This window comes from Theropithecus gelada, chromosome 7b (assembly GCF_003255815.1).
Source record: "Theropithecus gelada isolate Dixy chromosome 7b, Tgel_1.0, whole genome shotgun sequence".
NCBI lineage: Eukaryota > Metazoa > Chordata > Mammalia > Primates > Cercopithecidae > Theropithecus > Theropithecus gelada.
In genome coordinates this window covers 66718090-66739854 of record NC_037675.1, presented here as the reverse complement: position 1 = coordinate 66739854, position 21765 = coordinate 66718090, and the positions used below count along the sequence as shown (strand labels likewise).

General features: G+C 41.0%; 2 protein-coding genes across 7 annotated transcripts in view; one reads left to right on the top strand and one right to left on the bottom strand.

The window, feature by feature from the left end:
• The window catches only part of FUT8 (fucosyltransferase 8), a 352844-nt gene extending 331693 nt beyond the window's left edge, over positions 1 to 21151 (bottom strand). For 3 of the 6 annotated variants that reach the window (XM_025391950.1, XM_025391955.1, XM_025391953.1), the window contains exon 1: positions 19767 to 21151. The gene's annotated coding sequence lies outside the window, so the exon portion shown is untranslated. Of the gene's footprint in view, positions 1 to 822; positions 917 to 18542; positions 19023 to 19766 lie in introns of those variants that run through there. The other 3 variants (XM_025391952.1, XM_025391951.1, XM_025391954.1) reach the window with 3 other exon arrangements.
• On the top strand, positions 19073 to 21148 carry LOC112628752. The gene has a single exon (XM_025391956.1). The coding sequence runs from the start codon at positions 19075 to 19077 to the stop codon at positions 19411 to 19413; it is 339 nt and encodes a 112-aa protein (XP_025247741.1). The 5' UTR covers positions 19073 to 19074; the 3' UTR covers positions 19414 to 21148.
• Positions 21152 to 21765: the final 614 nt, after the last annotated feature.

The window sequence follows — 21765 nt, the reverse complement described above, 5'->3', positions numbered from 1 at the left end:
CGGAGGCTGAGGCAGGAGAATGGCCTGAACCTGGGAGGCGGAGCTTGCAGGGAGCCGAGATCGCGCCACTGCACTCCAGCCTGGGTGACACAGCGCGAGACTCCGTCTCAAAAAAAAAAAAAAAAAAAAAAAAAAAAAAGAAAAGGTCTGAAATAGCCCCTATAGGAAGTGGAAAAGAATTGCCAATCAATGCAACCAAGTATTTTAGAGCACATTTTCTCATTAATTGCTCATCTCATTTTTTACTTAACTTGTAGAAGGATACAAATTCTTCAGTCTATTTGATCTGATATTCCTTTTTTAAAGAGAGCCTTCTATATCCCATCTAATGATGTTCTGTATGTCTACTTTTCCATTTAAATTACCCCCCATCTATTCTTTGCTATGTTACAAAACTTTTAATTATTCTTCCTGCTTTAATGTGGTTCTAGTCTTGCTCTCATGCTCTGTACAAATATCAAAGTAGTATTTGATTACTCAAGAAATCCTTAATGTCTATTTTCTTAAAGACAAGTATTTAAGAGAACTATATAAAGAATAGAAATTCTAAACCCAGAAATGGCTATATCTTCTGACAGCTACTCATTTACTATTATGACTAAAAATAAAAATTCCCCAGGAAAATATGAATGATGACCTTTAACACTTTGAAGCTTCAGAAGTAATAGAAAAAGTGTCTCTTTTCATTTACATTGACATTTTTCCAATTATACAACTCATATTTTGATATTTTATATGTATTAAAAATTCAGTGGGACTTTTAAAATAAATATGGCATAACATATTTTCAAAAGAACATTCTTGGCTGGTGCAGTGGCTTACGCCTGTAATCTCAACATTTTGGGTGGCCAAGGTGGGCAGGTCGCTGGAGCTCAGAGTTCGAGACCAGCCTGGGCAACACAGAGAAACCCTGTCTCTACAAAAAAATATTTAAAAAAACAAAAAAATTAGCTGGGTGTGGTGGTATGTGTCTACAGTGCCAGCTACTCAGGAGGCTGAGCTGGAAGGATAGACTCCGCCCCAGAGGTCGAGGCTGCAGTAAGCCATGAAAGCCCTACTGCACTCCAGCCTGGGCAACAGAGTGATACCCTGTCTCAATAAAAAAAAAAAAAAAAAAAAAAAAAAAAAAAAAAAGATTCTTGTGATAAAAACAGTCGCCTTGGAGAACTCTACATTTATTTCCATAATGCTGACACTGACATTTCATAAAAAGCTTTGGGATTCAACTTTTGTAACTGCTTTAAAGTCTTTTTTAAGTCTTTTCTTTTTTCTTCTTTTTTTTTTTTTTTTTTGAGACAGTCTCACTCTATTAGCCAGGCTGGAAGACAGTGGTGCAAGCTCAGCTTACCTGTAGCCTTGACCTCCTGTGCTCAAGTGATCCCCCCATCTCAGCCTCACAAACAGCTGGGCCTACAGGCACACACCACCACACCCGGCTAATTTTTTAATTTTTTGTAAAGATGGGGTCTCACCACATTGCCCAAGCTGATCTCAAATTCCTGGGCTCAAGCGATCCTCCCATCTCAGCCTCCAAAGTGCTGGGATTACAGGCATGAGGCACCTCGCCTGGCCTGCTTTAAAGTCTTAATATAATGTTTATAATATTGTCAGAAGTGACAAATCTTCATATAATAAACATAGTTTTGATTTGAAGATATTCCTTGTTATCAAAAAGTGGTTTACCTACATTAGAAATGCTACTTTTGAATAAAATCTGTGACTCTAAAACATGAAACAAATTTTCTTATGCTGTTGTAATGACACCATCATTAAAATATATTTATAGCTACATTATAGCTACATTCCCCTCCTCCAGTGTCTGCTCTGTGGGTTATCACTCATATGCTCTAGCACGTTGGGTAAAAATAAGGTTCAGTCATTTAATAGCCATACTTCCTACTACTGTAGGTAAAAATAACAAGGCCTGAAGGTTCCTAAAAGTCAAATTATTGATTATTTGAAAGCAGTTACAACACTGATTTTTAAATTTAGGCAGTTGTGATTCAATTCTCTTTTTTTATACTATACTGAAAATGAACATTACTCTTTTAGCATATACCTGACACCAGCCTACTCAGTCAGTTGTCTACTCCTGTTATAAACACACACATATACACATGTACACTCCTATTTTTTAAATCCTCTATACATGTACCGTTTTCCTAGTTTATAACCTGAATGTTACCTGTCAGCTTTGCCTCTAAGACAATCTTCCCAATGATAGTCATGCACTTCCTTTTGTTCTTCTTGAAAAACAATCTAATCCCACTTGACTATCTTGAGTGCAGCTTGGCACAAACTTCACTAAAATTGTTCCACCCTACTTTCTACTCCCAAAACAAAAAACTAAAGCAGCAAGCAGCATAGTCTTGTACCTCTCTTCATAACAAGTTTCAATCACTTTTGAAGCTCTACCTCACAGAATTATTCAACTGGCTTTGTTCTCTTCAAAAATCTTTATTAACTCAGCATTTAAGATTATCCCCACCCTCAGAGTTGTATGCATGAACTAAGAAATGCCCAAGAAAATGTTTAATCATCCATCTTGATTCTTTCAGACAATCCCAAATTTGTTCATTGCTGAATCATCCATTAGACCATGTCTTAGTCTGTTTGGGCTGCTATAACAAAATACCTTAGACTGGGTAACTTATAAATGATGGAAATTTATTCCTTACAATTCTGGAAGCTAGGAAGCGCAAGATTAAGATTTGGTGTCTGGTGAGGGCTCACTCTGCTTCATAGATGGCATCTTCTCACTGAGTCATCACCTGGCAGGAAGTGGGGATTCAAGCTCCCTCAGGCCTCTTTAATAATAAAGGCACTAATCCCATTCCTGAGAGCTCTGCCCTCATGACCTAAGTACCTCCTAAAAGCCCCACCTCATAAAACCATCAAAGTGAAGGTTAGGTCTCAACATAAGAATTCTGGGGCCGGGCGCGGTGGCTCAAGCCTGTAATCCCAGCACTTTGGGAGGCCGAGACGGGCGGATCACGAGGTCAGGAGATCGAGACCATCCTGGCTAACACAGTGAAACCCCGTCTCTACTAAAAATACAAAAACTTAGCCGGGCGAGGTGGCAGGCGCCTGTAGTCCCAGCTACTCGGGAGGCTGAGGCAGGAGAATGGCGTGAACCCGGGAGGCGGAGCTTGCAGTGAGCTGAGATCTGGCCACTGCACTCCAGCCTGGGTGACAGAGCGAGACTCCGTCTCAAAAAAAAAAAAATAAATAAATAAAAAATAAAAAAAAAATAAATTAAAAAAAAAAAAAAAAAAAAAAAAAAGAATTCTGAAGAGACATTCAGACCACAGTTGACATAAGCCTCATTTTTTTGATCCAGAAAAACACACACACACACAGTGGCTACATTTAAGAGGAAAAGTTAATATATCTTTTAAGAAAAGGTCAGTGAATGTCTACCCAGCTGTGAAAAGTGGGATATAAGAAAGTCAAAATATGGCCGGGCGCTGTGGCTCAAGCCTGTAATCCCAGCACTTTGGGAGGCCAAGACTGGCGGATCACGAGGTCAGGAAATCGAGACCATCCTGGCTAACACAGTGAAACCCCGTCTCTACTAAAAAATACAAAAAACTAGCCGGGCGAGGTGGCGGGCGCCTGTAGTCCCAGCTACTCGGGAGGCTGAGGCAGGAGAATGGCGTAAACCCAGGAGACGGAGCTTGCAGTGAGCCAAGATCCGGCCACTGCACTCCAGCCTGGGCGACAGAGCGAGACTCCGTCTCAAAAAAAAAAAAAAAAAAAAGTCAAAATAATTCATTTTATGGAGGAAAAAAACAGAGGCCGAGAGGGGACAAGTGGTTAACCCATGTTTATATATTTGGTGGCAGAGCCAACACTAGTATGCAAGTCTCCTGATTACAAGTTCAAAGCTTTTGTACTTTATCCATTCAGTCCCATTACTAACCAGAATTATGCTAAATAAAAGGAGTACACAAAAGACTACATATTGTATGATTCCATTAATATTAAAAATCAAGAAATGGCAAAACTATGGAGACAAAAATCAGATTCAGTGGTTGCCTGGAGCTGGGGATAGGTGTAAGGAGTGACTGCAAATGGACAAGAATGAGCTTTTGGAAAGATGAAAGTTTTCTAAAACTGGATTGTGATAATTGTTGCACAACTGTATAAATTTACTAAAACTTGAACTATGAACGTTATGGTATATAAATTATACCTTAATAATGCTATTTTTAAAATTACTAAGAAGGAACTCGGTATATAAGGAACTCAACTCAATAGCAAGAAAACAAACAATGCAATTTAAAAATGGGCTACAGACCTAAACAGACATTTCTCACAAGAGGACATATAAATGGCCAACAGGTATATGAAAAAATACTGATTAACCATCACAAAAATGCAAATCAAAACCACAATTTTATATCACCTCACACCTGTTAGAATGGCTATTCACATAAAGACTAAAGATAAGTATTGATGAGGACGTGGAGAAAAGGGAATCTTGTACACTGTTAGTGGGAATGTAAATCGGGACAGCCATTATAAGAGAACAGTGTGACGATTCCTCAAAATATTAAAAATAGAACTACCATATGCTCCAGCAATTCCACTTCTGGGTATACATCCAAAGGAAATGAAATCAGTATGTCAAGGAGGTATCTGCACTCCAATGTTCGTGAAAGCATTATTCATATACATAAGATATGGAGTCACTGTAAGTGTCCACCAATGGATAAATGCGTAAAGAAAATGTATTATGTAGGCCAGGCACGGTGGCTCACACCTGTAACCTCAGCACTTTGGGAGGCCAAGGCAGGAGGATCACGAGGTCAGGAAATTGAGACCATCTTGGCTAACACAGTGAAACCCCGTCTCTACTAAAAATATAAAAACAAAATTAGCCGGGCGAGGTGGCAGGTGCCTGTAGTCCCAGCTACTCGGGAGGCTGAGGCAGGAGAATGGCCTGAATCCAGGAGGCGAGCTTGCAGTGAGCTGAGGTCGCGCCATGCACTCCAGCCTGGACGATAGAGCGAGACTCTGTCTCAACAAAAAAAGAAAGAAAATGTGTTATGTGTGCATGTGTATGTGCATGCATATACACACAGGATTTACATTAGCTTTTAAAAAGTAAGACAATCCTGTTGGAGTTTAAATACGCCATTCTGACATATTGACTATTTTGAGTCAAAGGCTTCTGAAAAACAGCAGGTGTAAGATCACTCTGACCTTCCTTCTATTTCTTAAAAGCAGATGAAATTCCCATGTGAAAGATGTCCTCCTTAACCTAAAAGGAAGGCAACATTTTTATCATCAAGCACGGGATATGGAGACCAAGAGAATTCCATACAAACTTTGTTAAAATAACTTCTATCTTTTAAGCCTCTCCATATAATCCAGTTTATTTTTCATAAGTTACTACCCTTTGTCCAATTCAGTATGTAAGTATTCAATTCTAACTGGATCTTTGGGTCTTTGTTTCCTTATGAGGGTTCCTGTGCCACATAAAACTTGTATTGAATAAATTTGTGTGCTTTTCTCCTGATAATCTATCTTATGTTAATTTAACTCTGAGGCCAAGCCAAAAAAAAAAAAAAAACTTTAAAAAGGTGGAGGTAAAGTTTGCCTCCCCTTTACACTGTTATGTGCAAATAATATGGATGAACCCAAAGGACATTATGCTAAGTAAAATAGGACTGGCAGAAAAAGACAAATACAGGTATTACATGATCTTACTTATATATGGAATCTAAAAAAGGTGAACTCGTAGAAGCAGAGAACAGAATGGTGGTTGCCAAGGGCTGGGGTTAGAAGGAAATGGGGAGATGTTGGCCAAAGGGTTATTCAGGATGAGTAAGTTCTAGAGATCTAATGTACAGCATGGTGACTACAGTTAGTAATACTTACTGTACACATTAAATCTGCTAAGAAAGTAGTTTTTTTTTTTTTTTGAGACAGAGTCTTGTACTGTCACCCAGGCCAGAGTGCAGCGGCGTGATCTCGGCTCACTGCAACCTCCGTCTTTCAGGTTCAAGCAATTCTCCTGCCTCAGCCTCCCAAATACCTGGGATTACAGGGGCACGCCACCATACCCAGCTAATTTTTTGTATTCTTAGCAGAGACAGGGTTTCACTATGTTGGCCAGGCTGCTCTCAAACTCCTGACCTCGTGATCTGTCCGCCTCGACCTCCCAAAGTGTTGGGATTACAGGCATGAGCTACCACACCCAGCCAGAAAGTAGATTTTAAATGTTCTCACCACACACACACAAAAAAAACAACTATGTGAGGTGATGGATGTGTTAACTAGCATGATTGTGGTAAACATTTCACAGTCTATACATATACCAAAACATCAAGTTGTATGCCTTAAATATACACAATTTTTATTTGCAGCACTTTGGGAGGCTGAGGTGGGCAGATCACCTGACATCGGGAGTTCGAGACTAGGCTGACCAACATGGAGAAACCCTGTCTCTACTAAAAACACAAAAAAAATTTGCTGAGTGTGGTGGTGCATGCCTGTAATCCCAGCTACTCAGGAGGCTGAGGCAGGAGAATCGCTTGAACCCAGGAGGCGAAGATTGTGGTGAGCCGAGATCGTGCCATTGCACTCCAGCCTGAGCAACAAGAGTGAAACTCCGTCTCAAAAAAAAAAAAAAGAAACTCTAATTTTTTTTAGCTCTAAACTCTTAGAGCTCTCAGGGCTTAAAACTTGAACAACACAGGTTTGAACTGTGAGGGTCCACTCATATGCTAATGTTTTTCAATAAACATATTGATAAATTTGGGGGAGGTTTGTGACAATTTGAAAAAATTCATAGATGAACCATATAACCTAGAAATATCAAAAAAGTAGACCATGTGCAGTGGTTCACACCTGTAATCCCAGCACTCTGGGAGGTCGAGGCAGGAGGATCACGAGCACTGGTGTTCGAAACCACCCTGGGCAAGGGCAACATGGCAAAACCCCATCTCTACAAAAAACACAAAAATGAGTCAAGTGTGGTAGCATGCACCTGCAGTCCCAGCTACTCGGGAGGCTGAAATGGGAGAATCGCTTGAGTCAGGAGGCAGAGGTTGCAGTGAGCTATGACTTAATCACGACATTCCAGCCTGAGTGACAGAGTGAGACCCTGGGTCAAAAAAAGAAAAAGAAGGGAGGCTGAGATAGGAGAATAACCTGAACACCGGAGATGGAGGTTGCAGTGAGCCAAGATCATGCCACCGCATTCCAGCCTGGGTCACAGAATGAGACTTCATCAAAAAAAAGAAAAAAAAGAAAGAGGTATGTCATGAGTGCTTAAAATATATGTAGATACCAGTCTATTTTATCATTTACTACTACAAAATAGATACAAATCTATTTAAAAAGTTAAAAATTGTCCCAACTTATACCACACACTTAGCCATACATGGTGCCATTTGAAACTGAGAGAAACCACGTCTCAAAAAAGCAAAGATACAGTATTAAATCATAACTAAAATCATAACTACATAAATTTAACTGTACTACACCCTGTACTACTGAAATAATTTTGTAGCCACCTCCTGTTAATGAGGTGAGCTCAAGTGTGAATATTTGCTTAAAGTACCATGTGACATTAATCATCTCCAAGCAAGCAGTTCATCTTTCCGATAAATTGTATATTCCAGTAAAAAGTGATCTCTCGTGGTTTCTTCATGTTTAGTACGATACTATAAACCTCTACTATAAACCTTGAATGACACCTAAGTGCCACTAGTGATGCCGGAAATGCTCCCAAGAAGCAAAGAAAAATCACGGTATTGCAAGAAAAAGTTGACTTGCTTGATACGTACTGTAGATTGAGGTCTGCAGCTGCAATTGCCCGTCACTTCAAGATAAATGAATCCAGCTTAAGGGCCATTGTAAAAAAAGAATTCATGAAGCCATTGCTGAAGGTACACCAGCAGATGCAAATATCGTGCATGTTTTGTGAAATATTTTTTTTATCTCATATGGAAAATGTAGCTTTTATAGGGGTACAGGATTGCTATAAAGAAAGGCATCCCTATAAACTTTAGTAAGTTTCAAGAAAAAGCAGTCATTATACAACAACTTAAAACAAGTGGAAGGTGAAGGCTCTAAAGCTGAAGAATATAATGCCAGCCAAGGATGGCTTGATAATTTTAGAAACGGGTTTAGCTTTAGAAACGTCACAATAACAGGAGAAGCAGCTTCTACCAACCAAGAGGCAGCAGACGACTTTCCAGATGCCATTACGAAAATCATTCACTTTGGGAGGCCAAGGTGGGCAGATCACGAGGTCAGGAGTTTGAGACCAGCCTGGCCAATATGGCGAAACACCGTCTCTACAAAAAATACAAAAATTAGCCAGGCATGGTGGTGCACACCTGTAGTCTCAGCTACTCAGGAGGTTGAGGCAGAAGAATCACTTGAACTCGGGAGGCGGAGGTTGCAGTGAGCCAAGATCTCACCACTGCACTCCAGCTTGGGCGACAAAGCGAGACCCAGTCTCAAAAAAAAAAAAAAAAAAGAAAGAAAATCATTGAGGAGGCCGGGTGCAGTGGCTCATTCCTGTAATCCCAGCACTTTGGGAGGATAAGGCAGAAGGATCGTTTGAGGCCAGGAGTTCAAGACCAGCCTGAGCAACACAGCGAGACCCTGCCTCTACAAAAAATATTTTTTTAATTAGCTGGGGGAGGGCATAATGGCTCACACCTGTAATCCCAGCACTTTGGAAGGCCCGGGTGGGAGGATCACCTGAGGCCAGGAGTTTAAGACCAGAGTAGGCAACACAGTGAAACCCTGTCTCTACAAAAAAATAAAAAATATTTAAAAATTACCCAGGCATAGTGGTGCACACCTGCATCCTAGCTATTCAGGAGGCTGAGGCAGAAGCACTGCCTAAGTCCAGAAATTTGAGGCTGCGGTGAGCTATGATCATGCCATTTGCATGTCAGCCTGGGCAATAGAGCAAGACCCCATCTCTTAAAAAAAAAAAAAGAAATATGGAGAAAGAATATCCGCCTAAACAAGTTTTTAATGCAGACAAAAGTGCCCTATTCTGGAAAACAATGCCATAAAAAACATTCACTAGTAAGGAAGAGAAAAAGAACCAGTATTTAAGGCAGGAAGGGATGGGCCAACTCTACTGTTTTGTGAAAATGCAGTGGGGTTTATGATCAGGTCTGCCCTTATCTATAATGCTACGAACTCCCAAGCCTTGAAGGGAAAAGATAAACACCAGTTCCCAGTCTTTCGGTAATGCAACGAAAACGCCTGAGCAATGAGAACCCTTTTTCTAGATTGGTTCCATTGATGCTTTGTCCCTGAAGTCAGGAAGTATCTTGCCTGTACATTCTTTTATTATTGAACAATAACCCTGGCCACCTGGAACCCCATGAGTTCAACACCAAAGGTGCTGAAGTAGTCTACTTGCCCCCAAACACAATGTTTCTAATTCAGCTTCTAAATCAGGGGGTCATGAGGATCATTGGACACAGTACACTACAGAAAGTACTGTCAACTCTATGAAAGAGAATGCCAATAAAGAGACGTCATGAAAGTCTGGAAGGATTACACCACTGAAGAAGCCATCATTGTTATGGAAAAAGCCATGAAAGCCATCAAGCCTGAAATAATAAATTCCTGCTGGAGAAGACTGTGTCCAGATGTTGTGTATGACTTCACAGGATTTGTCACAGGGCCAATCAAGGAAATCATGAAAAAGACTGTAGATATGGCAAAAAAAAAAAAAAAAAGTAGGTTAAAGGGTTTCAAGATACAAATCTTGGAGAAATTTAAGAAATAGACATCACACAAGAGGAATTTAAAAAGATGATTCGATGAGTGCTTCCAATTCAGTACCAGGTGATGCAGAAGGAATGCCAGAAAACAAAATGACATTAGACAGTCTGGTAGAAGATTGTCTGATTGTTCAAGACTGCTTTTGACTGTTCATGACATGGATCCTTCTCTGATATGGGCACTGAAACTAAAGCAAATGGTGGAAGGATTGGTACCATATGGAAATGTTTTTAGAGAAATGAAAAAGTAAAAAAGACAGAAGCATGACGTATTGTCATAAAGTTATACCACGTGTGCCTGCCTCTCCCGCCTCTCCTTCCCCCTTCCACCTCTACCATGCTGAGACCAACAAGAGCAATTCCTCTGCTTCCTTCTCCTCCTCAGCCTACTCAATGTGGAGACAATGAGGATAAAGACCTTTGTGATGATCCACTTCCACTTAATGAACAGTAAATATACTCTCTCTTTCTTATGATTTTCTTTTTTTTTTTTTTTTTTTTCTGAGATGGAGTCTCACTCTGTCACCAGGCTGGAGTGCAGTGGTGCAACCTTGGCTCAATGCAACCTCCACCTTCTGGGTTCAAGCAACTCTCCTGCCTCAGTCTCCCTAGTAGCTGAGACTACAGGCACATGCAACCACGCCCAGGTAATTTTTGTATTTTTAGTAGAGACGGGGTCTCACCATGTTGGCCAGGATGGTCTCAATCTCTTAACCTCAAGATCTGCCCGCTTTGGCCTCCCAAAGTGCTGGGATTACAGGTGTGAGCCACCATGCCTGGCCTATGATTTTCTTAATAACATTTTCTTTTCTCTAGCTTACTTTAAGAACATAGTATATAATACATATAAGGTACAATGTGTTAGTTGACTATGTCATCGGTAAGGCTGGAAGTCAATAGTAAGTTTACTAAATTTTTGAGGAGTCAAAAGTTACATGTGGATTTTCAACTTGATGGGGGTCTGTGCCCCAAACCCCGTGCTGTTCAAGGGTGAACTACATATGCTGAAAAGTGTCACTAAAATATGAAGAAACCAACTTTTCTGTAAACTTTAGATGCACTTCCCTGAATGATTTCCAAAAGTTGGGTACCTTATTTTCCAACTGTGCATTTACGCATGGACACAGCAAATGACAGGTACTATACAAATATACATGCAGAAATGAACACATGATCCCTATTAAAACATTTTAGTTATTTATCATCATTTCTTTTTAGGTACTTCTGTACTATTCTAAGTAAGCCTCTGTAGACAGTCATATAGAGGATGTGTTCTGGCCAAGCTTGGTGGCTCACACTTGTAATCCCAGCATTTTACGAGGCCAAGCGAGGAAGATCACTTGAGCCTAGGAGTTCGACACCAACCTGGGCAACAGAGCAACACCCCATCTCTAAAATAAAATAAAAAATAAAAATAAAAAAAGGATGTGTTCTTTTCTTTGTTATCTAGTCTGACAAAAATTTCTCCAAAATAGACTTCTTTGGTAATTTTATTTTCATTACATCTTTATGCCATTATAACCCAAACACTGATCTTTTTTTATTATTAAGAAGAACTATTCCTAATTGCACATTACCAGGTTTCTTTAGTTCATTATTTGGTGCATCCTCAGTAGGCATACATCTTTTCGGCTTACTCAGCATTGAGAACATAATATTGTTTGTTTACTTACAAATTAAAAGTAACATATCTCTCATCCTATGTACACTTGACAACCTGAGAGGTATCAAGCAGATACTTCTAATATTTGAACCTTAAAAATAAGCAGAATTTTAGTTGATACAGGGCTGGATGTCTGTAATTATGTCAGGAAGCAATCGGGATTATCAGTAAACCTACATTTCTCATGCTGTTGAGGGGGTCAGTTTACCAAGGACAAGACAGGATCTTTTGGCCTCAAGAATTTCAGTTACAACCTGCCTAACCCCTAGAGTTTCACTAAACTTCCTAAGACAAAAAGAAAAACCTAAAACTTATAAAAAGAAAGCAAATTGTTTACCCTGGCTTAGTTCTAATTGTAAAGAATCAACTTTCCCAAAATTACAATCTTTTGACATTTGGCAACTGAACGAATTAAAGTTATTCAAAGAGCTCAAGACATAAAAACTAATACGACTTCTATTATATATTTTCTCCTTCAGGTGCCAGTACAATTCCATGTATTGGAGAAATTGAGTAAGTCAGATCCCAATTGATTAGGCCCTAATTATCAAACACACTTTCACCTTGTGAACTCACAGTAACTGTCTTAAACCTGCTAACAGCACTCTCATGAGTGGAGAACACTGTGTCTCATTTTTAGTTTAATACGTTAGTTCTCTTCAATGGACACAATTTTTTTTTATAGTAAGAGGCACATGATTTATATATTTTTTACAGTAAGAGGCACATGAAGGTTAGAATTTGTTTTTGTTTTTGTTTTGTTTTTTTGAGACGGAGTTTCACTCTTCTTGTCCAGGCTGGAGTGCAATGGCACGATCTCGGCTCACCACAACCTCCACCTTCCGGGTTCAAGTGATTCTCCTGCCTCAGCCTCCCAAGTAGCTAGGATTACAGGCATATACCACCACGCCCGGCTAATTTTGTATTTTTAGTAGAGACCAGGTTTCTCCATGTTGGTCAGGTTGGTCTCCAACTCCTGACCTCAGGTGATCCACCTGCCTCAGCCTCCCAAAGTGCTGGGATTACAGGCATGAGCCACCACACCTGGCCTATAAAATCATTTTTAATAAATATTAAATGCTATGCAACTGAAGTTCTTCTAGTCTCTTGCCTACCACCTCAAAGGAAATGAAATCATTATAATAAACCTATTATAACATAAAAACTAATGTTTTACCTGGAAATGTTCTATGAACTCTAAGAAAAAAGGATACTGTAAAGATGGTCAATTCCCTCATTTCTTACCATTGCTAGAAGAGGATGACAAACAAGGAGAAAAAAGGAGGGAAAGAAAAGAACTGAATAAATCTCCTTCATCTCCAAATAAGGCAAGCTCATCAACCAGTACGCTCCTCTCTCTCTCTATCTCCCTCTCTTCACTGACTGCCCCAAGGTCCCAGACAATACAGAATCTACAAATTATATTTGTCCACTTTACCACTAATTAAGATATTACTATCAATTGTATTAAACAATTATAAAAATGATTATTTAGATTAACTTATGGAATGTTGACTTAAGTCATTAAATAACATTGCAATGCTTTTATTATAGTTTTGATCATTTGTAAATATTGTTTATACTCTAAGCAAATTTATTCTGGTTCTAGATATTATTAGAATTTGATATCTCATTTAAGGGATATTATAGAAAAATCAGTCACAACACTGACAAAAATTTAAAACTCATTCATTGTGCATTGAAAGTCTTGATCAAATAAGACTTAGACAGATATACAGGTTCATTTTAGTTACATGTTTAAGGTAATTAAGAGGTCTAGGCCGGGCGCGGTGGCTCAAGCCTGTAATCCCAGCACTTTGGGAGGCCGAGACGGGCGGATCACGAGGTCAGGAGATCGAGACCATCCTGGCTAACACGGTGAAACCCCGTCTCTACTAAAAAATACAAAAAACTAGCCGGGCGAAGTGGCGGGCGCCTGTGGTCCCAGCTACTCGGGAGGCTGAGGCAGAAGAATGGCGTGAACCCGGGAGGCGGAGCTTGCAGTGAGCTGAGATCCGGCCACCGCACTCCAGCCTGGGCGACAGAGCCAGACTCAGTCTCAAAAAAAAAAAAAAAAAAAAAAAAGAGGTCTCTCCCATTTTCATTTTACTTTTGTTCAAGTTTACAATCAGAAAGTTATAGCATTTACGCACTTTCAAGTTTATATCATGAAGTTTATTAATTAGAAAAACTAATTCTAACTTTCTTCACGTGCCTCATCGCTACATGATATAAACTCATTACTCAGATTCTAAAGTAAACATTAGCTTAATTTTCCATTTTCATGTAAGAGTAATATCAATGTTTCATTACTTTATAATGTGAACTTTATACTGACCAGTCATCAAGGCTGTAACAAAATCTTTCAAGTTCGTTTTCATATTTATTTGGTTTATGGAAAAATAAATTTTAAAAATCCAAGTTATAAAATACAACAAATACAGTGAGCATTTCAGTAGTGATCTTTAAAAGTTTTTCTTTTATTCCAGTGCTTTGATGAACAAGTTATACTACAGAATGACTACAGAAGAAAAGGCAGAATAGCAAAGGCAAAATTTGAACCACATTAGCACTATCCTTATATTTGGTATAATTTGTGAATTAAAAGAAGATTTATAAATTCAAAACATATTTCTCCTTCACATTGTCATTTTCTGACCAAAAAAAAGACTACCACAAAGAGATACTTTTTTTTAAGTAGATGGGTATGAAAATTTAAAATGAAATTTGCCCTATAACTCTGCTTTCAGTAAGAGTACAAGTATAAGTAACCCTTATATTGACAAATATGGCATAATTCATAGGTCCTATTTGCTCTTCCTCCATTAAAAGGAAAATGTGTAGTATCATATAAAGTTTATATGGGTTTTATGTTCAGAATATTGTAGATATCAAGAAAAACCTTTGCCTGGTGGGTGGTAAGGTTAATTTTATTGGTTTGATTTCCCATTATTCCAAATGGAAGACTGTTGGATGATGGTGGGTAGCTGGGGAAAGGAAATAATGACAGGAGATTAGAATGAGAAGAGAAAGTTGGGATTTGAAACTAATCAATTTTTTAAAAATCTTATGACCAAGCATGGTAGCTCACGCCTGTGGGAGGCCAAGGTGGGATGATCACTTGAGGCCAGTTCAAGACCAGCCTGGACAACATGGCAAGACGCTATCTCTTTTAAACTTAAAAAAAAAAAAAAAAAAAAATTTTTTTGATAAAATAAAGGAGCCGGGTACAGTGATTCACGCCTGTAATCCCAGCATTTTGAGAGGCCAAGGTGTGAGGATCACTTGACCCCAGGAGTTCAAGACAAACCTGGGCAACATACCAAGGTCTTGTCTCTACAAATAATAAAAAATAATTACCCAGGCATGGTGGCATGCACCCGTAGTCCCAGCTACTCCAGAGGCTAAGGTGGGAGAATGGCTTGAACCAGCAAGGTCAAGGTTGCAGTAAGCCGTGATCACACCAATGCACTCCAGCCTGGGCAACATAGTGAGACAATACCCCACCCCAATCTCAAAAAAAGAAAAAAAAAACTAAAGAAAATAAAATCTTAAATCTACATGTCCCCATATAATATTCTTCTGTTGGGGATTTTTTTAAAGGTTCTTTAAAAATCAGTTGTAAATATCTTTTACTTTTAAATATGTTTAATTGTTTCACTATAACAAGCTACAATGTGAAAACAATTCAAACTCCAAGAAAGAAACTCTATACTATATGGTAGTGAAATATAAGCCAGAGAATCAATAAGAGGATGCTACACTACTGTTGAAGACCAGAAGTTGATATCTCCTTTGAAAAGGATCAACAGAAGCAGTATCAATGCAGGGTACAAAAACTATAATAAAGCTGGATGTGGTAGCACATGCCTATAGTCCCAGCTAAGCTACTCAAGAGGCTGAGGCAGAACTGTTTGAGCCCAGGAGTTCACGGTCAACCTGGACAAAATAGCAAGATCCCATCTCTTTTGGAAAAAAAAAAAAAAAAGGTAGCATAATAGTAATGCTTTTAGTTTCAGAGTTGTTTAAAAATCTTAGTTTTATGTTTAGTAAAGTAACTACTCAAGTTTTTTTAAGTATTTACTCTCACGATTGTAAAAACTTTCTTTTACATTTATCAATGTGCTATAATATGAAATGATGTATCCACCATTTAACTAAATCAAGAGATTTATTAAATGTAGATTATCATAAATCAAAAATAACCATTAATGAAATGGAAGAGTCTATTTACTTTATCAGCCTTGAGATTCTATTTACATAATGAAGAGCTATTGATAACAAACAGCCCAAACACTATCTGCAAAAAAACTAATATTCCAATGATTTTAATATACATATAATTATCAGTTTCTAGGCTTGGATTTAAAGAATACCTGAATGGTCAGAAGTAAATTAACATACCTAATTTATTACAGTTTAGAAATCTAAATGAAATGCCACAGGCCACAAAACAACTGCTTCATATTCAAAGGCACACATTCAATTTGGTAGATCAGCTGGACTCACTGCATTATATTGCAGGAGATAAGGGTTAAGTGACCTGGGGATACTGTTCTCCGGATGTCTAAAGGGTCCATTTTTTTTATTGGAGTTATCTCTACTTTAAAAAAAAAAAAAAAAGGAATTATATCTACTTTTGATAAATACCTAGCTTACCACACAATTAATACCTTCGCCCACATAAGATTCTACTTAAAGCTTTGTTTTTGAAATTTTAGGATTATAGCTATTATAAAAACAAAATTTAAGAACACACAACATGCACAATGGGTCAAGAATACATGCCTTCTCTTCTGATGAATAGCACAAGAAGGTTAAGAAAATACCATAACATACTCTAAGTCTGGGGATACATTTTAGAGATTTTTAAATGAGAAATCCAATAAATCTTTCAGCATTCAGCTTTCCATTATTGCGGCTCATGGAAAGATTTTTTTAACTAATTTGTAATACACAATATATTCACTCCACAAATAACTATGTACATATATATGCCCACATCAATGTCTTACTCTTTTAATTAAAAATTTATGTTTCTCTTGGTCATAAAAATCTGGTTTTAGGTGTTTTAAAAGTTCAAACAGCTATTAAGCTATACTTTGCTTTGGCACTAGCTCCCCCTCCAGACCAACGTACTAATATAACTGCATTTTAAAAAATAATAATAAGTAACAAGTTTTTCCAATTCACCAGCAAATTTTAAGATTCACCATTTTTAAGGACACTCTAATTTCGTCAAAATAACTGGTAAGAATTTGCAACAAAACAATGCAGGATGTAATCAGAATTACTGTTGTTGTTGTTTTTTTTTTTTTCAATTCTATACATCTTAAACAGAACTGATTTGTAGGAAAACAACTTCAGGTGACTTTCTAGTTAAATTCAAAAATATCCTCAAAATATAACCTATATAATGTCATATTTTATGGAAATTATTTTGAATCACTATCCTATTAAACAAGATACTCAAGTTAATTCACAACTTGACCAAAGATACGTTTTTGCATGTTTCTGCAATCCATGCAAGTTTCATTCCAGCTGTTCAGCTCTTGAATTCAAATAGAATTCTCAATTTATAAAGCAGCAAAAAGAAAATCCATGTCTTGGAACTACCTTTGTATGTTCCTTATAGCCTATTCATCTCTAACTCCCGGCATTTTTTACACAATGAACCTGTAAAATCACAATTACAAATGCTTGAATTCCCACCTTCTCACTAGTACTGTAGTATTTATAAATCGAGTTATTAAGATTTTCTATACACATAGCAGATTTCACAAGGACAGCAATGTACAGGGCCTTATTATTTGGCATAGGGTTTTAAGATGTTTTTACAGCTATTTTAAAGAGCAGAGACTACAACTCCATTATTTCTTATATATCTGATATACTGTAGTGGTTAAATAGTAATTTCTCTCCTAAAATACTTTATATATGATGCACCTATTTAAAGAATTAGCCATAAAACATGGAATGTAAATTTAATCAAGAAAATAAATATTCACCTAACCGCAGGAATAACAAGAAAAAAAAACTATAATGAAACCTGCCAACAGTTTTCAGAGGCCAGTCAGTTAAGTCAGTTACTTCAGATGCGTTTAACTCTAAACTGACACAAAAGTTGTGTTGAATTTGTTCCGCAAAACCTTGAAATTTGGGATTATCTACTGGAGATTTTGGCTTTTCTGGGTCCACCTTCCTGAGTGGGTTTAAATAAACTGTAAATAATTCAAACACAGGAAGGAAAAAACCACCACCTCTCCGTGCCTTTAACCAAGGCCTCAATCTATATTATACTGCAAAACGCTAAAATAAAAGCTCATCAGGGACAAACCCTAAGCATGACACTGCCACTTAACTTAAGAAATACACTGCGTCTCTGAAGATTGCAATCCCCACTGTGAAGAAAGAACAGGTGCTGCACCCGACAACCCACTCAATCTTGCAGGACAAACCTCCGAAAACGGATAAATATGGACTCATTTAACCTTCCCAAATAAGTTTAGACACTCAAAAGCCGCCAGCTCGTCATTTGCACATCAAAAGGGAGTGCAGCTGCACTCAAGCCTTTAACTGCCCAGCACGGTCCCTCGCGGATCTTTGTGCGGGTCCACTCCCTGCTTTCTAGCCCAAGCAGCACTCAGAGAGAGCCCATAACGCACGGGCATCTCCCTCCCCACAGACCGCGACTCCAGGGACCGAGCTGCTGGCGAAGGTAAGATAGGTGTGGAGGAGAGACGACGAACACCTCCCACCCCCGCCCCCATCCCTTCTCCTCCTCTAGGTTTTGGCCCCTGCCCTAGGCAAGGATGCGCGACGCGGAGGGCAGCGGCGCCGCAGCTCCGAGTCCCGGCTGGAGAGGCAAGCGCCCCTCACCCTCTGCCTGCGCCCCCGGGGCTGCGCCAAGGCATCCGCCAGAGCGTCCTGGGGGCTCCCTCCCCACTTTTCCGAGAGCTGCTGGTTAACCGGCAGCAGTTGCAGCAACAGGCCCGGGGGTCGCCTGGGGAAACGAGCAGGGACAGCCGCGGAGCCTCCTCAGATCCCGCGCGCAGCCCAGCCCAAGACCCCGAGGCGCGCGGGGCCCGGCTCCCAAAACGCCCCCTTACCCGAGGCGGGAGCAGAGGCGGTCTTCGCCGTTCCCCGTCGCAGCTGCCAAAGCCACAGCCCTCAGCTGCAGCTGCCCCACGCTGGGGGAGTGGGAAGGGTGGCTGGGTGGAGGATGCTACTCCCGACTGAACGGAGAGGAAGAAACGGAAACAGGAACCGCCGCCGCCGCTTAACGGAGCCTTCGGCGCCACTGACTGAGGCAGAGCGCGAGGCGGCGCGAGCCGGGCAGTCGCTGACAGCGCGAGACCGAGAGCGAGCTGGGTCCAGAGCGCGCGACCCCAAATAGTGCCGGCCCCATTCCGCGGGGAGACGAAGGGACGGGTCGACTGGGGCCGGGAGGAGGGGGCGGGATGGGGAGCGGGCCTGGAGCGGAGGGAACCGGCTCCTCCGGTCGGCCGGAGATAACGCGCGCACGCGCCGGAGCGGCTCTGACAAGGAGCGCAGGCGGGGAAGCCTCGGCCAGCGCCGGCGTGCGCGCGCGAATGGGGGCGCGCGCCCCTCGGCGTTCCTGGTTTCTGGGAGAGGGAGCGCATGCGCCGGCCGCTGCTACCTACGGCGACCCTGGCATGTGCCAGGGCTTCTCCCCGCCCCCTTCCTCGCTGCACCCGTGAAGAGCGTAGCAGCAGCATCCACCGCCTAGCAGAGCCGCGGGCCACAGCGGGACGGCACAGTTCCAGCAGGGCAGCGGCTGCGCACGCGGGCGCCGGCTCGCACACAGGCGTAGGCCGCCCTCTACCGCCTGAAGGCCAGAGGCTGAGCGGGGCGCGAGCGGATCCCGGATCCCGGGAGGAGAGCCGCCTCCTGAGAATGCCGTGCTCCCTACAGCGCTGGGAACGGACCGGCCCGTGCCAGCTCAGTCGGCTGCCCTAGGGGGCACCCGCACTAGAGGTTTTGAAGCTGGCTCCTTGCTACTTTTAGGGGTGGGAGCTGCTGCTGCTCAGCTTCTGCAGCCCGCGTTTGGCCGCTTGGCTGCAGCTTCCAGCGCGATCCTACAATGGCATCGCTCCCCCAGGAGACTCAGCGAAGCCCTACTTTATCTTGTGAGAGCTGTTTCCACATTCACTCTAAGAGAAAGACCGCCCCCCCCACGAGGGCCTGAGTTCGATGCCCGGCCTCTCCCGACCCGCGGCTGCTACAGCCCCTCTGAGGCGGAAGTTTATTCAGTACGGGAAAGAGTACAGCACAGGGAGAGGGGAGAGGCTTTGCCCTAGGATGTGTCCTACCCGCTCGGACTCGGAAAATTCCCGGCGCCCGCGATGCAGAGCAGTGGGCCGAAGGGCTGCCTCAGAGCAGCCCAGACCGCCAGCTGAGCGGGAGGACCTGAGCGCGCCGCCCCAGCACACAAAGTAGTCGCGGGCCGAGGGGTGCCGCCGAGGCCAATCAGAGCCGCGCGCCGCGTGAGTGGAGTGCGAGCTGGCCAATCAGAGGGCCGGAAGATGAGCTTCCCGTTCCAAACTCTTCCCTGTAGCCTTGGGACCCAGATCCCAAGCCTGGGGCGCTTTACGGTGGGAAAGCGAAATGGTGCCCTGAAGACAAGAATCATTTCTCAAGGCTTGGGCATTTTAAAGTACATACCGGGGACACTTATCCCAAAACAAGTAGCGGCGGCCTTTTAGATGTTAAATATTAAAAGATCACAGAAAAGAGATTTAAGAGGCAGTGGCCTGTCAAGATTGCAATCTGCCTAATAGTCAATAAATTCACATATTTATTGAGAATATGTACCAGGAACTCTATCACAGATACACAAATAAGGTACTGCTGATTCCGAACAAGAAAATCCCTTGTCCTCAAGCAGCTTGGGTTCTGAGGGAGGTTTTGCTAGACCTTGTGACTCGTATTTATTGTCAGCTCTTTAAACAAAAAGCACTCTATGAAGTGCTGTACTTTACAGTCGTTTTTATGATTTTTATCTCCCTGTGAGAAAAGAAAATTGAAAGGAAAGTAGAGTGACTTATCCAAGATCACACAAAAGATGTTCTAGCTCAGTTTGGGTGTCATCATTCAATAAAATTATTCAATAACAATTTATAAATGCATGGATGCTCTCTCCCATGAGAGGTCTGTAGTAAGCGTACAAGCAGGACAAAATTCTGGTATAAAAGTGACACACTTTGGTTGTTGGAAATGAACACAAATGTTAGGCTTATGAAAAGGTAAAAATCTTATCAGTCATACTCTAGATAATTTTTAGAAGTCAGAGGTGGGGCGGATATTTACATTTTAGTTTAAACACAGCATTTTAAAAATATTTTAACAAGCAAGCGTAACTTTTTTTTTTTTTCTTAGAAGCAGCAGGAAGGATCACTTAAGCCCAAGAGTTCCAGGCTGCAGTGCCACATCATGCCTGTCAGTAGCCACTGTACTCCAGCCTGGGCAACATAGCAAGACCCTTATCTCTAAAATTAAAAATAAAATTTAAAAAAAGAAAGGAACTATTTATAGTTGGTTAATAATCATGATAGTTTACACTGTATAATACTTTGAGATATCCAAGTTCAAAGCTTTACATTTGCCTCAAAATTCCATTTTTGTCTGGCCTTCCATTTTTACTTCCAAAATCCTAGGAATTAAAGCACTTATTTTCCCTACCTGCTTCCAATTGGAAAAAAAAAAAAACCTAGGAATGTTTTGCCCAGGATTTGGTGCATTTGTATAGAGCAGTATAGTGTATGTTAAAATAACAAATAACTTTGGGCCGGGCGCGGTGGCTCACGCCTGTAATCCCCAGCACTTTGGGAGGCTAAGGCGGGTGGATCACCAGAGGTCAGGAGTTCAAGACCAGCCTGGCCAACATGGCAAGACCCCATCTCTACTGAAAATACAAAAATTAGCTGGGTGTGGTGGCAGGTGCCTGTAATCACAGCTACTCGGGAGGCTGAGGCAGGAGAATCGCTTGAACCAGGGAGGTGGAGGTTGCGGTGAGCCGAGATCACACCATTGCACTCCAGCCAGGGCAACAAGAGTAAAACTCCATCTCAAAAAAAATAAAAAAATAAATAACAAATAATTTGGTATCTCTTGAATACACTCAGAAACTAATTCTTCAGTGATTTTGAAGTCTGCTTTGTTGAATCAGTATGCTTCTCCACCTGTGACGGAACATTATTATCAAAACCCTTTCCAAGGCAGGCTCAGGATTTAGCTGCTATCCCAAAACTGGAGGTCTCTGTCAAGCAACTGATATCTGAGAACAAGTCTTTACACATTAAGTTCCAAGCC